Raw genomic sequence first — 18146 nt, 5'->3', positions numbered from 1 at the left:
ATGTGGAGGCGGAATCTGGCCACCACGTCATGGCTGCATCGGCGGCCTGGTATCCATACTCAGTCCCCAGCCGCCCGGCGGCCGGGTGTCCACGCCAGGTCCCCTGCCACCAGGGGGCGGCCGGGTGTCCATACTCGGTCCCCAGCCACCAGGGGGCGGCCGGGTGTACATACTCGGTCCCCAGCCGCCCCGCGGCCGTGTGCCCACACACGGTCCCCAGCCACCTGGGGGTGGCCGGGTGTCCATAAACGGTCCCCAGCCACCCCTATTTGTCCCGGTGCGCCTTATATACAAGCGCGCATACCAAAACATTACCTGTGCCCTCCCCAGTGCATTTAGTGGGAAGGACAGCCTAACCACAAACACGTAGACAAGTGAATGTGGCCAGGGATGGTCCATCTCACTGACGCCTTCACACTGGGTTAATATTGTGGAAGCCGGGACACAGTTGGACACTGGGATGCAACACGTCCTCCAGACAAAGAGGATTGCGGGTCCTGGGTCAATCAGGCTTCAACACAAAGTTCAGAAGGTAGACAGCAGCTGTGGTCGGCCTCCTACACAACGATTAAATTATTCATGATCATGAGGCCATCCATCTCCTTAGCTTTCTGTTCCTTGGAATGCAAGCGCATGTATGTAGTAGCGGCTAGGCCTGAGGTGGTCAGCGTTTTGGCGCATATCCTACCTCCTCCGAGGATTGCTGGATATTTTCCTGCTACTATCCCTGTTCTATGACTCCCATTAAAACAAAGCTTCAGGTGATGAATGATGGATGAGGTGGTGGCAAAGGAGAAAGATCAGGAGGAACAGGGACCATTCGCATCAATATCAGGCCAGTCAACCACACATGTCTTGTAGGATATGTTTCTGTACCAAAAGGAGTGATTCAGCTACACAGTTATAGGGCATACAGTGAGTGCAATGCCTACCAAAAATTTTGAGGCACTCCAATGCCCCTTGTAAATGACATGGAGGTCAGAGGGCCTTAACTAAACCCTTTTTTCCATTTGTAGCAACTGGGTCTCCTGTACACTGTTGGCCTAAGCAGTGAATGGAAGGCTTTCCAAAAATTATGAGGAACTGCAATGCCCCTTGAAACAGACGTGGATTACAGCATACTAATATCCTTCTACCGATTATTAGGGAATGGGTCTCACTTAGTGTTCGCCTATGCATTGAAAAGCAAAAGCTGACTAAAATTAGGAGGAAATGCAATGCCCGTTAGAAGAGCCGTGGAGGTTAGAGGTATTTAAAAACAACATTTCAATGCCCCTTGGTAGAGACGTGGAGGTCCCAGTGGAATAAAAAGACAATATCAATGCCCCTTGGAAGAGTGGTGGAGGTTACAGTGGAATAAAAAGACAATATCAATGTCCCTTGGATGAGTGGTGGAGGTCGCAGTAGAATAAAAAGACAATATCAATGCCCCTTGGAAGAGACGTGGAGGTCACAGTAGCTTAACAAGACGGTTTTAATGCCCCTTGGAAGAGACGTGGAGTTCAGAGTGGTTTAACAAGACGGTTTTAATGCCCATTGGGAGAGACGTGGATGTCCCAGAGGAATAAAAAGACAATATCAATGCCCTTTGGAAGAGTGGTGGAAGTCGCAGTGGAATAAAAAGACAATATCAATGACCCTTGGAAGAGTGGTGGAGGTCTCAGTGGAATAAAAAGACAATATCAATTCACCTTGGAAGTGTGGTGGAGGTCCCAGTGGAATAAAAAGACAATATCAATGACCTTTGGAAGAGTGGTGGAGGTCGCAGTGGAATAAAAAGACAATATCAATGCCCCTTGGAAGAGTGGTAGAGGTGCCAGTGGAATAAAAAGACAATATCAATGACCCTTGGAAGAGACGTGGAGGTCACAGTAGCTTAACAAGACAATTTTAATGCCCCTTGGAAGAGACGTGGAGTTCAGCGTGGTTTAACAAGACTGTTTTAATGCCCCTTGGAAGAGACGTGGAGGTCACAGCAGCTTAACAAGACGGTTTTAATGCCCCTTGGAAGAGACGTGGAGTTCAGAGTGGTTTAACAAGAGGGTTTTAATGCCCCTTGGAAGAGAAGTGGAGGTCCCAGTGGAATAAAAAGACAATATCAATGCCCCTTGGAAGAGTGGTGGAGGTCACTGTGGAATAAAAAGACAATATCAATGACCCTTGGAAGAGTGGTGGAGGTCTCAGTGGAATAAAAAGACAATATCAATTCACCTTGGAAGTGTGGTGGAGGTCCCAGTGGAATAAAAAGACAATATCAATGACCTTTGGAAGAGTGGTGGAGGTCGCAGTGGAATAAAAAGACAATATCAATGCCCCTTGGAAGAGTGGTAGAGGTGCCAGTGGAATAAAAAGACAATATCAATGACCCTTGGAAGAGACGTGGAGGTCACAGTAGCTTAACAAGACAATTTTAATGCCCCTTGGAAGAGACGTGGAGTTCAGCGTGGTTTAACAAGACTGTTTTAATGCCCCTTGGAAGAGACGTGGAGGTCACAGCAGCTTAACAAGACGGTTTTAATGCCCCTTGGAAGAGACGTGGAGTTCAGAGTGGTTTAACAAGAGGGTTTTAATGCCCCTTGGAAGAGAAGTGGAGGTCCCAGTGGAATAAAAAGACAATATCAATGCCCCTTGGAAGAGTGGTGGAGGTCACTGTGGAATAAAAAGACAATATCAATGACCCTTGGAAGAGTGGTGGAGGTCGCAGTGGAATAAAAAGACAATATCAATGCCACTTGGAAGAGATGTGGAGGTCACAGTAGCTTAACAAGATGATTTTAATGTCCCTTGGAAGAGACATGGAATTCAAAGTGGTCTAACAAGACGGTTTTAATGACCCCTGGAAGAGACGTTGAGGTCCCAGCGGAATAAAAAGACAATATCAATGCCCCTTGGAAGAGTGGTGGAGGTCGCAGTGGAATAAAAAGACAATATCAATGACCCTTGGAAGAGTTGTGGAGGTCGCAGTGGAATAAAAAGACAATATCAATGACCCTTGGAAGAGAAGTGGAGGTCACAGTAGCTTAACAAGACGACTTTAATGCCCCTTACAAGAGCCATGCAGTACAGCATATTAAAAACATTATTCCCATTATTGGGGAGTGGGTCTCCCATAGTCTTTGCCTATGCCTTCCAAGCAAAAGCTGCCAAAAATTAGGACAGAGGAACTTGCTATACCCCTTACAAGAGCCATGCAGTACAGCATATTAAAAACATTATTCCCATTATTGGGGAGTTGGTCTCCCATAGTCTTTGCCTATGCCTTCCAAGCAAAAGTTGCCAAAAATTAGGACAGAGGAACTTGCAATGCCCCTTACAAGAGCCATGCAGTACAGCATATTAAAAACATTATTCCCATTATTGGGGACTTGGTCTCCCATAGTCTTTGCCTATGCCTTCCAAGCAAAAGCTGCCAAAAATTAGGACGGAGGAACTTGCAATGCCCCTTACAAGAGCCATGCAGTACAACATATTAGAAACATTATTCCCATTATTGGGGAGAGGGGCTCCCATGGTCTTTGCCTATGCCTTCCAAGTAAAAGCTGCTAAAAATTAGGATGAAGGAACTTGCAATTCCCCTTACAAGAGCCATGCTGTACAGCATATTAAAACATTATTCCCATTATTGGGGAGTGGGTCTCCCATAGTCTTTGCCTATGCCTTCCAAGCAAAAGCTGCCAAAAATTAGGACAGAGGAACTTGCAATGCCCCTTACAAGAGCCATGCAGTACAGCATATTATAAACATTATTCCCATTATTGGGGAGTGGGTCTCCCATAGTCTTTGCCTATGCCTTCCAAGCAAAAGCTGCCAAAAATTAGGACGGAGGAACTCAGCTAAAAACGGAGGGTAGAGTAATAGTAAAAAGAAAAATAACCAATCAATTACAAGAAGGACACAAAGCTAAATGATTAATTTAATCCCACAGGAGTCATTGTACCTAGGGTAAAAATCCACCTTGTCTTTTGTTGAGCAATAAAAAAAAATTATATTGCCCCCCCTGATTCCAGGAAGGATGGATGATGTCAATACAAGGGGTATCTGAAGAGATTTGGGATCACTATTGTGAAAAATTCTACAATAATGGGGAATGGTCTTTAGTTCAGAAACATCCGCCACTGTCTTGGTGGCGCCAATGTCCCTCACATGCACATGCACCCTGACTCTTAGTTCTCTTGACATAAGGCCCACATATTTCATAGGACAGCCACAAGTGGCATAATAAATCGTGCTACTGCAGGATATGTGTTGATTAATTCGGAAGTGTTCCTTGCCATCTGCCTCGTCAAAGGTGGTGCTGTGAAAGACTTTGACACAGGCAAAACAGCGGCAGCAGAGAAAACATACCAAAAAAGGCCTGTGGATACTCAATGATAGGATGGTATAGGTAGCGGCCGCACCAAGATTATCCTCAAACCACAAAAGAGGAATATTTAAAAGACACTGAATAGAGTGATGATCTCAGTGAATACATAGTTTACATGTGTCTGAGAATATACTGACTCATGCGAAATTTTAAAATTATATTCCTTTAATTCAGTAATTAAAAGTTATATTTTATAGTTATTAGTTAAGGAGTATTTGCCTAAGGCAATTTCTTAGAAGTATTGGACCCATACCTATGTGATATTTATGACCTATAATATGAGTGGACAACCCCTTTAACTTTATGTTTGTCTAAGAGGTGGTTCCTTCCTAGCTCTTGGTGAGGTGCAGCTAATGAGGCAGTTTTCACAGAAGCAAATTTAAAAGGCACAGTCTTTCCTCTTATCCCAGCAATCTCTGCTTTAGCAACATTAATCACTCCGTTTGTTCATATTTTAGTGTTATGCAGAGTACAGTAGATAAATGAAAGCTATGTTAAACAGCATTTTTTTTAATTTTGGCATTTTCTTCCACATAGATTGTGATAAGAATAGTTGGTTTAAAGAATGAGATCCCAGAAGAAAAAGTTTGAAATCCCCTAATATAACTCACTTAAAGGGAATCTGTCAGATTCATGTTGCCTCTTTCAATCTGAAATGATGGTGTGTTTCAGAGAAAACAGTTTGAAAAGCTGGCCTGGGACTATAGAGAGACCGAACTAGTCCGATGAGGTCACAGACCAACTCCAGTTGATTTGCAGGTCTCTCCCATGTCTGTACATATAGAGAGACCTGTCAATCAACTGGAAAAGGGCAGGGAAAAGCCATGCCGGGATAAGTCAATTAGTTAATCCGGCAGCATGAATCTAATGACAGGTTTTCTTTAAATTTGCAAATACATATTATTATAATATTTAATTCATTCAAATATGTAGTCCCTGTAATTTTAACACTAGTCTCAATATTTAGCGCAGTGTTGATTTGCTAGTTGCTAGGTAATAGTATTAATAGATTAGTTACTATTCAAATAATAATATTGTGTTTTTCTGCCCTTACAAAATAAAGTTATATGAACAAACTTTGCAGCAATAAGGTCATTGCATCATGGATTGGTCAAGTTCATCATGAAATACGCCACTCAGATTTGTTCTGAACAACTATAAATACTTGAAAGTTCAGTTTGGTAATTTCAAATACCCTTTAATCCTTTAGTGTTTGCAATTTGGAAATATCTGAGTTAATTCAAGATGTTTTATAATACTTATAGAAATAATAAGGAAACTGTAAAGTGGATATTTACTTTCCAAAGTAACATCATATTACCATCTGATGCAAATAAGTGTTACAAAACAATATAAAAACACGAGAAAGTGACCAATGTCCTCTACACTTGGATTTTTCAGAGGTATGTATGACAAGGGTCTTCTCATCTCAGTATAACAAATTTATATGATTGTCACTTAAAGTGGCTATTGCCTTAAATATCAGATTGATATGGGTCTGACTCCTATGTCCCTATTGATAAGCTGATTAATGGGGCCATGACACACCGGTTAGCACTGCAGCCCTTTATTATTTCATTGTCATAGCGCCATACATTTTGTAGTGGATGTGTCTGGTAATGCAGCAAAGAGAATGGGACTGAGCTGCAAAATCTGGCACAGTGGCTGAAAAATGCACGCTGCAATGCCAGGTAACAAAGTACAAGAGTACCACAGCCTTATAATAAGCTAAATATTGGGAGTGCTGGAAGTTGTACAACCCATTGTTACTAATGGTCTTTCCTAAGTAAAGACAATTAACCCTTGCACCCCGAGCCATTTTCCGTTTTTTAGTTTTCGTTTTTTCCTCCCCTTCTTCCAAGAGCCATAAGTTTATTATTTTTTTGTCAACATAGCCATATGAGGGTTTGTTTTTTGTGGGACTGGTTGTACTTTTGAATGTCACTATTCATTCTACCACATAGTGTACTAGAAAACGGTAAAAAAATTCCAAGTGCATTGAAACTGCAAAAAAAGTGCAATTTCACAATTGTTTTTTGGGTTTTATATTAACCATGTTTACTATATGGTAAAACTGACTTGGCAATATGATTTTCCAGGTCAGTACGAGTACACAGATACCAAATGTATGTTTTTTTTTTCATTTAAGTGGTGAAAAAAATTGAAAAATTTGCAAAGAAAAAACTTTTCCGACACCCATAACGTTTTCATTTTTTGGGATATAGGGCAGTTTAATGGCTTATTTTTTGCACCCTAAGCAGACATTTTTACTGACACCATTTGAGGATAAATACAATGTTTTCTGATCACCTGTTACTGCATTTTTTGCAATGTTCTGGTGGCCAAAAAAACTTAATCCTGCCGTTTTGACTTTTTTTTCCCCTCGTTATGCCGTTTACCGATTGGATTCATTTATCTTATATTTTGATAGATCGGACTTTTACGAATACAGGGATACCAAATGTGTACTTTTTATTTTTTTTAATTGTTTTATTTTCAATGAGGTAAAAGGGGGTGATTTGAACTTTTGTGTTTTTTCTATTTTTTTCATATTTTTACAAACTTTTTTTTCACTGGATTTAATAGTTTCCTTAGGGGACTTAAAACTGCAGTCATCTCATTGCTTGTGCTAAACATAGCAGTGCATCATCACTTCTATTTATAGCAGAAATCACGATCTCTTATGAACGCCAGCCACGGGCTGGTTTTCACAGGAGGGTCGTAATGACAAGCATGAGTGACCTTCAGCAGACCATGTGCTGTCATGAGAACCTATCTGCGCCCTGCGATCATGTCACAGTCATATGGATGGGAGCGTGGAACTCCGATGGGAGCGTGGAGCATGGCTCTCCTGTCGGTGCATGTTAAATGCCGCTGGCAGATGTTGACAGCGGGATTTAACAGGTTAACAGTCATGGACGGAGCACCACTCCACCCATGGCTGTTAAAAATCCATGATGGCTAATTAAATCAGTTATCATATGTGGAGAAAGATGCGGGCTCAGAATGCGAGCCTACATCAAAGTGAGGGAGCCGGCATAAGTCGGTAAGATGTTAATAATTTAACATCTTTAAATTTGATGCATTAGGGGCATAAAGAAAACACATTGCTATGTTGTAGCTTATTTAAATTTGCCAGCATTTGAAGAACCTTCTACCACACATTAGAATAAAGCAAACATGGTGGCTGGAGAATTCTGCTGTAAATTCTTATGGGACCCAGAAACATCCAGTCCAAGACTGTCAGAGCCAAATCAGACTCTCTATTGGACTTAATGTTCCTACATTAGAAAGATAAGAATGGTTGTAATTTTGTTTTGTTGTTTTTTTATTTTATTCATTAGGCAAATTATAAAATTTCAGCTTTCTTTCCTCAGCTATCCACAAAAATGTTGTGTCATGGATCCCTGGTGCTCACAGTAGTAGTCGGTCTGGTGTCTTCCTTTCCTCAGCCATTTGATTTTGGGAAACTTCCATTAGTTGAAAATCTTCCAATTCCTTTGCCTCCCAAGGCAGATGCACAGATACCAAATACGTCATGGGGAATAATGGATAAAATCTTAGGTATGTGATTTCTAAAATTACCATTAACGTAAATACAACTGAATTTTTTTTTTCTTTATTTGATCATTTATATAAAAGCCTCCCTGACTTGACCAGTGTAGTTAGATTGAAAGATATTTTATCTGGTTAGGACAATAAATAAAATGTCTTCCTTAAGTATAGAAAGGCTGCTATACATTTTAAGTAGGATGAGCATAAAACTTACAGAAATGAAACAAGTTTTAACCAATATTTTTAGACAATTGCTAATACACTAAGTTAATGAAACCTTATGTATCTCTGTCTTTAAGGACTGCTTCGATTACTCGGACTATTATCAACACCCATACCTGGATTAGATAGTATAATGGGAGCCACGTCAAGTTTACCAGCCTTTGGTCTTCCAGGTGGATATGAAACAATAAATATATTCATGAATCTTGACATCACATTGTAAATTCTTAATGATTGATTATAAAAGTAGTTTTAATACTAATAACATTATTTATAAAGGTTGTTACATTTGGTATATACACTGTGTTCCAAATTATTATGCAAATATTATTTTCTCAGATTTTCCCAAATTACCTATATGAATTGCAGTCATTGTAATTTTCCAGTCAAATAACTATTAGAGTACAATTGAAAGGTTTTTGTACAAACTGCCTATGATAATAGTATATTTTTAAAAAAATAAACAACTCAAACTGCACTCAAAATGCATGTTCCAAATTATTATGCACAGCAGAGTTTTCAACCTTTTCATTTTAATAAAGAACAAAAAAATGGTCATTTTTGAAATTATAAGCATTAGCAGGTTATTACAAACTGAAATCAAACAGTTTTCAACTCAAAACTTTATTCTAGGTGATGTTACATTTGCACATAGGACCCCTTGTTCAAAAGGAGCTTCTGAACTCTCTCGTCCATTGAATTTGTCAGGTTTTGGATGGTTTCTGCTATAATTGTTTTGCATGAGGACAGAATACCCTCCCAGAGCTGTTGCTTAGATGTGAACTGCCTCCCACCATCATAGACACTCCTTTTGATGATGCTCCAGAGGTTCTCAATGGGGTTGAGGTCAGTGGAGCATGGGTGCCACACCATAAGTTTGTCCCCTTTTAAGCCCATAGCAGCCAGATATGTAGATGTGTTATGTGCAGCATGAGACGGGGCATGATCATGCATGAAATGATCTCGATGGTCCAGATGGATGGAGTGGAGGATGGCTGGTTGATGGACAACCCATGCAAACACGGCTACGGCGCTAACAATGAGGAGGTGGAGTAATGTTTTGGGCTGGAATCATGGGGAGAGAGATTGTCGGCCCTTTTAGGATCCCTGAAGGGGTAAAGATGAACTCCATAATGTATGTTGAGTTTCTCAAACAGCACTTCCTTCCATTGATAAAGAAGAAGAACCTTGCATTCCGCAGCAAGATAATTTTCATGCATGATAATGCCCCGTCTCATGCTGCACATAACACATCTGCATCTCTGGCTGCTATGGGCATAAAAGGGGACAAACTTATGGTGTGGCACCCATGCTCCCCTGACCTCAACCCCATTGAGAACCTCTGGAGCATCATCAAAAGGAGTGTCTATGATGGCGGGAGGCAGTTCACATCTAAGCAACAGCTCTGGGAGGGTATTCTGTCCTCATGCAAAACAATTATAGCAGAAACCATCCAAAACCTGACAAATTCAATGGACAAGAGAGTTCAGAAGCTCCTTTCGAACAAGCGGTCCTATGTGCAAATGTAACATCACCTAGAATAAAGTTTTGAGTTGAAAACTGTTCGATTTCAGTTTGTAATAACCTGCTAATGCTTATAATTTCAAAAATGACCATTTTTTTGTAATTTATTAAAATGAAAAGGTTGAAAACTCTGCTGTGCCTAATAATTTGGAACATGCATTTTGAGTGCAGTTTGAGTTTTTTATTTTTTTAAAAATACACTGTTATCATAGGCAGTTTGTACAAAAACCTTTCAGTTGTACTCTAATAGTTATTTGACTGGAAAATTACAATGACTGCAATTCATATAGGTACTTTGGGAAAATCTGAGAAAATATTATTTGCTTAATAATTTGGAACACAGTGTATGTTTGATGCACATTGTATGAATGTATTAATTGAGTGATGTAATAGAGAGACTTGAGATGATGCCCGTCCATTTAATATTAATTTTTATCATTAGGTATCCCTGCTGTAGGAGGCTCACCTAACGAACTGAAAGATGCAAACAGTCCGATAAGCACACTGGGAGCAGGTTTGCAAATCTTTAACCTAACAGATAATTAATTAAATATAGTTTTCAGGTTTTTCATAAGTTTACACACTGCCAGTTTAGAAAGAGAATGTGATTCGTAAACACAGTACTATATTTTTAACATGAATTGTCTAAAATTGACAACTCCTTTAACACATGAAGTCTGTTCTATGAACGGTTGATCACAAAGGGAAGCTGTGGTGGCTGTATAGTACATGAATGGCCCAAGTACATTACGTATTACGAGTATTTTTATATCTGTGTCCGTTACTTGAAAAGAGGAACTCTCTGTGAATATTGTGCTGTATTCTGACACCTAATCACTACTGGATTCTGCACCCATATGAATGTCCACTTCAAATATGATGAAATTCCACCCATCATTCTTCTAGAATCATTTGATACATGGACAGGCTAGATCTGCCAGGAAGACTAATGTTATTTTTAGGCCACGGCCCCACTATCAGTACTCAGTCAGTATTTTTTCTCAGGAATGGGAGACAAAACCAGGTGAGGAACAATCCGAGAAAAGGTATAATAGAAACAAGTCACCAATTCTGCATTTATCACCCACTCCTGGTTTGGCTCCCACTCCTGAGAAAAAATACTGACTGAATACTAACCAAATACTGATAGTGGGGCCATAGCCTTAGTGTCTATCTCCACTCAAGCTCATACAGAGTTCCCAAAGGGTCTAAAGGGGCATAAGTAGTGTTGGACTAGGGTGCCAAAGGCCCAACTGTGACATTGACGCTGGGGGCCAACATTACCTTCATTCACAAATTTACCTGTGCATCTACGAAATAATAATTGGGTAGTTTGTTCCATGAATGATGAGATGCTGCCTTTATCTGTACATAGAGAATTAAGTGTATTTTGCAAGCAATTGCTCACATATAGGGGAGGAGGGCCCATGCCTGCCCAGGGGCATAACAGTGTATTCACCTAATTCCCTGTGGGCCACTCTGAGCCTGGGCACAGAGCATTTAGACAAGAGTTGTTTGGTCGGTCATGTTCATTCAAAAAGACATTAATCAATCCTTACCTAGAAAAGATCACCCTGTAGATGCTATATAGTCTATCAGAAACCTACAAATGATAGAATCTGCAATGATTCAAATTTTCCAAATTGCACAGATTTTACTTTGAAAATCTATACACAACAAAGTTATTCTCTGTGAATTGAATGTTCCTTATTATTCTCAAGAGTCTCTATCAACCACAGCACAGATTATAATAAAAATAGAATTTAAAAAGCATAATAATACTCAATTCACTGCTCACCTGTCCCACGGAACCTGCTACAGCCGTCTGATCCTCGACGAGGCCTCAAAATGACGTCACTGTGAGTCATACTATCGCTCAGACACTGCGCATCATAATGTCGTGACATCATTCAGAGGCCTTGTTGAGCTGGGCCGGGAAGGAAGAAGGTGTGTGAAGAGGTCCTGAGGACCAGACAGCTGGTGAGCAGTGAGTTGAATATTCTTTATTTTTTTAATCTTTTGCTTTGCCCTCTATGGTTCGGGAAAATAGCAACCCAGATGGAAATAATTTTGCTGAATTCGCCAGGAGAAAATTGGTGAAAATCAGTATTCTGGATAATAGGTATTCTTATAATAGGACAATTCAATTCCACGTATGGCAGGAAATAATTATTATATTATTTAAAAGGAACCTGTCATTAGATTCATGCTGCCTAAATCATTGCCAACATGATTCAGAGCTTTGCTGTGCAATTACAGCCAACTATGTCTTTCTCTGAAATTCTGCTGCCTTCCACAGAAAACAAAGTTGAAAAGCCAGTGAGAACAGTAGACAGAGACCTAACTTGTCCACTGCAGTCCCCGGCTGGCTTCTTTGCTCCAGTTCATTGATAGGTTTTTCACTATATACACGCATGGGAGAAATCTGTCAATTAACTGTAGTAGGGTGGTGAGAAGATGGTCGATAGCCCCTCCTGACTAGTCAGATCTCTAACTATAGTACCATGACTTTCTAAAGAACGTCATACCTAGCGGTAATTGTGCAGCCCGGCTTTGGTTCATGCTGCTTTTGGTTCAGGCAGCATGGATTTAATGACAGGTTCTTTTTAATAAATGGAAATATATGTAAAATGGAAATGAAAAACTACTTTTAACATCATTTGTTTATACTAAAGGTTATATTTTTTATTTGATTGTTGTTGCACATTATATTAATTCACTGATGTAATAGAGAGCCTTCAGATAATATTCGTCCATTCAATATTCTTTTTGCTATTAGGTGCCCCTGCGGTAGGAGGTTCACCTAATGAACTGCAAAACCTAAATCATCGGATAAGCAGACTGGAAGCAGGTGAATAAATATTTAACCTATTAAATATTTATTAAAATTTTTGGGACAGAGGTTTGCCATTGGTTTACACACTGTCAGTTAAAAAGGAGAATACAATATAAACATACATTAATATTCACTCAACACTGAAGTTACAGCATCATGAAGAAAAAGTCATTATGAAATCGATAAGATGGATAGACATGTTACTGATATGCAAAATGCAAATGATGAAAAAATGGAAACAAAATTTTCAAAAATCTCAATTTACGCAGAAATCCCCACACTTTCACACCCTGGCTGCTATCAGTGAGCTTATTAATGGTTGTCTGTGGAATGTTCTTCCACACTGAATGCACTTGAATAAATCATCAAGAGCTGGAAACTCCCTGCATACATCGCATACCAAATCTACTGCGTCATATAGTGTCTACAGAAACTATCAGAAGGTATTTGCATGCCTTTGGCCTGTAAGACAGATGCCAGTTCTCACTGACCTCAAGCCACTGCTCTTAAAGGCTATTTTGGTGCAGAGCAAGATGGCAATTAAAGCTGGAATGGAGGTCTATCCTATTCAGCAATGAGTCTTTGGTGAGCAAAACCATGAAAAGGAACTTCACGAGGGAATGTGAAAGTATGAAAGTGTCCCAGGAGCCATATTTCAGCACAATAACACCAGGCTGCTTGTTGATACTGTGAGCATCCAGCATTGTTTAAACATGCTGCCATGGTCTGCAGCTTGTACGGACTTGTTTCCCATCAAGAATATCTGGGATGCTACTAGTCGATGATTACACAGAGAGCTGACAGCAGTGGATCTTGATGATATACCCAAGTGAATTGAGTGTGGCAGAACAATCCTCAGACAGCCATTAATAGCCTCAATGATAGCAGCCAAGGCATATAAGTTCTGGGATTTCTGCACATGGTGCTTAAACTCCATACTGAATAATTTGAGATGTTTAAAGAATTTATTTTCCATTTTTTCATCATCTGCATATCAGTAAAATGTCTATCCATCCTGTGATTTTCATAATTTCACAGCTTTTCCTTCTTTGTTTTGTTACTTTATTGTTTAAGAGTGTTTTTTATCATGAATTGTTTAAGAAGACAACTTGTTAAAAGAGAACCTATGAGCATGATTTTATAATGTAAAGTAAAGACATGACTGTAATGATGCTGTAATATTCATTAAATTGATACTTTTGGGGAGGAAATCCACGTTGTGGTTCCTCTTTATTCACTCTTTCACATTTTCTGATAATTAGATTTCGGTGCACAGTGTACGGACTGTGCACTGGGTCTTCTCCTCCCTGTCTATGATTCTCCGGTTCTTCTGCCTCCTCCGGTCTTTGAAAAACAAGTCACCTGACTCCTCTGTTTGAAATCTCCTCTTTAAGCAGAGAATGCAGGTGGAAGGGCAGGTAATCACAGACAGGGAGGAGAAGACCCAGTGCACAGTTCGGCCCCTGTGCACCAAAATCTAATTAGCAGAAAACTTCAAAGGGTGACTTAAGAAGAACAGCAAAAAGGATTTCCTCATATAAGGGATCAATTTAATAAGTATAACAGCCTCATTACAGCCATGTCTTTACTTCACATAACAAAAATCATGCTGACAGGTTTTCTTTAATAAGTGAAGCCAGTTGTACGATTGGTTGATCATGATCAAAAGCTGTGATGGCCATAAACCCTTGTGTTCTGAGACACCTAATCACACTTACTGATACTACCTGATTCTGCGCCTATATTGAAGTCCTCTTCACATGTGATGAAATTCCACCCATCATTCTACTACAATCAACCATTTAATACCTGGGCCGATCGGATTTTCAAGGGAGACTGATGTTCTTTGTTATTATATCTCTCCTCTCATACAGAGGATTCCAGAAAGGTCTAATGGAGCATAGGACTTCAATTAATACTTGTCTAGAAAAGATCCTTCTATGAAGGTTGTACTGTATAGCCTAGCAAAAAGCATAAATGTAAAATTGAAAGTGAGGTATGAATTGACAATTGTAACATTATATTGGGTCTGCCTAAAATCTAGGGCCCAGGTGTGACTGGAATCCTCGCAGCTATTATAGTTACGTCTATGCATACATATAAATGAGATCACTTCTCAGGCACATTTTTCTAATTTGAACAGGCCTTTTTATTTTCCAACTATTCATTATACGGCGACATTCACATGGCGATATTTCCCATCCGTGTTTGTAAGCTAAAACCATGAATGAAAAATGCATAAGTGGAGCACATGTTTCCATAGTCATGGCCAAAAGTGTAGGCACTCTTGAAATTGTTCTTGAAGTATTTTTCACAGAAAATTATTCCAATTACACATATTTTGTTATACACATGTTTATTCCTTAGTGTGCATTGGAACAAAACAAAAAAGCTAAGAAAAAAAAGCAAATTAGACATAATTTCATACAAAACCCCAAAAATGGGCTGGACAAATTTGTTGGCACCTTTCCAAAATTGTCGGTTGACAACTTTGTTTCATGCATGTGATGCTTGTTCAAACTCACATGTGGCAAGTAACAGGTGTGGGCAATATTAAAATCACACCTGAAACCAGATAAAAAGTGGAGACATTGACTCAATCTTTGCATTGTGTGTCAGTGTGTGCCACAGTAAGCATGGAGAACAGAAAGAGGAGAAGACAACTATCTGAGAACTTGAGAACCAAAAAAATTATTGAAAAATATCAACAATCGTGATATCCATCTCCAGAGATCTTGATGTTCCTTTCTCCATGGTGTGCAACATAATCAAAACATTTACAACTCATAGCACTGTAGCTAATCTCCCTGGACGTGGATGGCAGAGAAAAATTGAGAAAAAGTTGCAAGGATAGCCCGGATGGTGGATAAGCAGCCCCAATCAAGTTACAAAGAAATTCAAGCTGTCCTGTAGGCTCAGGGTGCATCAGTGTCAGTGCAAACTATCAGTCTACATTTGAATTAAATGAAACGCTATGGCAGGAGGCCCAAGTGCACTCACTGCTAATACAAAGACATTAAAAAACTAGTCTGCAGTTTGCAAAAATGTTCATGAGTAAGGCAAAATCCTTCTTGGAAGACGTCTGGTGGACAGATGAGACAAAGATAGAGCTATTTCCTAAAGCACATCACTCTACTGTTTACCGAAAATGGAATGAGGTCTGCAAAGAAACAAACACAGTACCTAAAGTCAAATATGATGGAGGTTCAAAGATGTTTTGGGGTTGTTTTGCTGCTTCTGGCACTGGGTGCCTTGACTGTGTACAAGGCATCATGAAATCTGAAGAGTACCAAAGGATTTTGTTTCGCAAAGTAGTGCCCAGTGTTAGAAAGCTGGGTTTGCGTCCTATGTCATGGGTCAACCATCAGGACAATGACCCCAAGCACACTTCAAGGAGCACCCAAAAAGTGCTGGACAGTTCTCAAGTAGCCAGCAATAGGTCGGATCTAAATCCCATTGAACAACTGTGAAGAGATCTTAAAATTGCAGCTGGGAGAAGGCAATCTTCAAATATGAGAGACCTGGAGAAGTTTACAAAAGAAGAGTGGTCCAAAATACCAGTTGAGAAGTGTAAGAAGCTTGTTGATGGTTATAGAAAGTGATTAATTGCAGTAATTTATTCCAAAGGGTATGCAACCAAATATTAAGATGAGGGTGCCAACAATTTTATGCTGCCCATTTTTGAGGTTTGGTGTGAAATGATGTCCAATTTGCCCCTTTTCACATTTTTTTGTGCTGTTCCAATGCACACAAGGGAAATAAACGTGTATAGCAAAACATGTCTAATTGCAATAATTTTCTGGGAGAAATTCTTCATTTTATGGAACACTTTCAAGGGTGCCAACACTTTCAACCATGACTGTATTATACTTTTCCTCTGATTGTTCCACTCCTGGTTTTGGCTTACAAATACTGGTCAAATACTGAATGTGTAAATGTAGCCTAAGAGAGACCTAACCTGTTTATTAAAGAAACACTCCCATCAAAAAAAATGTATCTTCCTAATATATTGCAATCATCATATTATATATCACTGTGTGCTCACAGTTGTCCATTTTGCTTTTCTACCCAGTTAATTCTTTTCTTTTCCACTAGGTTTATGACATCACGTGATTAAAAACTGACTAGCTTAATCCTTCTAAGCTCTATGTAGAAATAAGAAAGTCAATTTTCCTTGTATGAGTCATATGTCACTTCAATAGTGGCTGGCAGGAGGAGGAGTGGAGCAGCTGGGACAGGAGTTGAAGAGGGGAATGATAAATGCAGGGACAAAAGACTTCAGGTTTCTACATAGAGCAGAGAAAAGAGAAGAATTAGCTGGGTAGAAGGGCAAAATGAGCAATTGTAAGTACACAGTGCTTTATAATATGATGATTGCAATATATTAAGACAATAAAAGCTTTGATAGGAGTACTTCTTTAATCTCATTTTCTGCCTTTGAAGCCTCTCTAGCTTTCGAATATTCTTTTCAGAGTGTGGAGAAGAAATCTGGATCCCTTATTAAAGATGTGGTTTAGGTTTAGAGGGGTAATTTTACATTGATATCACAGAATTTAATCTTGCTTTTTATGCACCCTAAAATATTATTAACTAAGTACTGCTGCTTAGTTTACTTCTACCCAAAATACCCAAGCCCTTCTACTCCTCTGCAATTCTCAGTTTTATTCCATTTCATCTATATGAAGTAGTAGGTGTAGTGGGTATATTGTGAATTTTATGATAAAATGTAATATGATTATAATCATTTATTATTCAATTATTTAGTTCTCAAACTTGAAGGGAGAATCCAACTAGTAGGTGACAAGATGATGGCTACAAATGGAAAAGAAGAAGACTTTGAAACATCAAACTCTTCATGTGATGTGGTTGGTGGACACATTGTTTCTCCCATGAATGAAGCAGAGAACAATGCTGCATTGGAATTTGTGAAGAAATATAACAGATATGCATACCTGGGAATGAAAGAGGGACCAGTACCTGGCGCCTTCAACTACTTGAATGGAGCCCCTATAGTTTTCTCTCGCTGGAGAAAAGGTGAACCCAGTGGAAAAGGAAGTGAAGGCTGCACTGAAATGTATACGGATGGCCAGTGGAATGATAAAGCTTGTAATCACAAACGTCTTACTATCTGTGAGATATAAAGCTACAATATGTTGAGTACATCATGAAGCAATCATAAAGATGGTAAACTGAGTCTCTTTGGGTATTTACAATACAGTGCAATAAATTGTTATACCTTACAGAAAAACTTATTGCAACCGGTGAATATAAAAAAAAAACTTTTACTGTGACATCTAAATAAACCTAAAAGCATATAATAATATTGTCTATTTATTTTTATCATATTATTCCATTCATTCATTTTAAAACAAAAAAGATGAGCATTAGTGATGAGTAGGCATGAGCGAATATTTCAATTTTAGTTCGCCGAACAAATTAATATTCGCCAAATTTATTCACCGAATGTTCATCGGAAATTTTCCGAATCCCATAGGAGTCAATGGGGGGACCAAAAAAATGCATATACAACACCTAGAAATGGGATCAAAAGCTGCCAAAACACTTCAAATTAGGTGTAGACACCAGGGAAGTGCCATCAATTGACCCAGAGTACAAGTACTATAATTATTATTACTGTGACAGCGA

General features: G+C 39.3%; 1 protein-coding gene across 1 annotated transcript; it reads left to right on the top strand.

Annotated features, from left to right (window-relative positions):
- The first annotated feature begins 7737 nt into the window (after positions 1-7737).
- On the top strand, positions 7738-17754 carry LOC141271360 (uncharacterized). The gene is made up of 5 exons (XM_073681464.1): positions 7738-7927; positions 8218-8313; positions 10107-10178; positions 12444-12515; positions 17265-17754. The coding sequence occupies exons 1-5, from the start codon at positions 7753-7755 to the stop codon at positions 17639-17641; spliced, it is 792 nt and encodes a 263-aa protein (XP_073537565.1). The 5' UTR covers positions 7738-7752; the 3' UTR covers positions 17642-17754.
- Positions 17755-18146: the final 392 nt, after the last annotated feature.

The sequence above is a fragment of the Phyllobates terribilis genome, unplaced genomic scaffold (genome assembly GCF_046119375.1).
Source record: "Phyllobates terribilis strain yellow unplaced genomic scaffold, ASM4611937v1 Scaffold_5__5_contigs__length_657084704, whole genome shotgun sequence".
In the NCBI taxonomy this organism is placed as follows: domain Eukaryota; kingdom Metazoa; phylum Chordata; class Amphibia; order Anura; family Dendrobatidae; genus Phyllobates; species Phyllobates terribilis.
The sequence above is the reverse complement of the archived record's forward strand: the minus strand, read 5'-3'. Positions and strand labels throughout refer to the sequence as shown.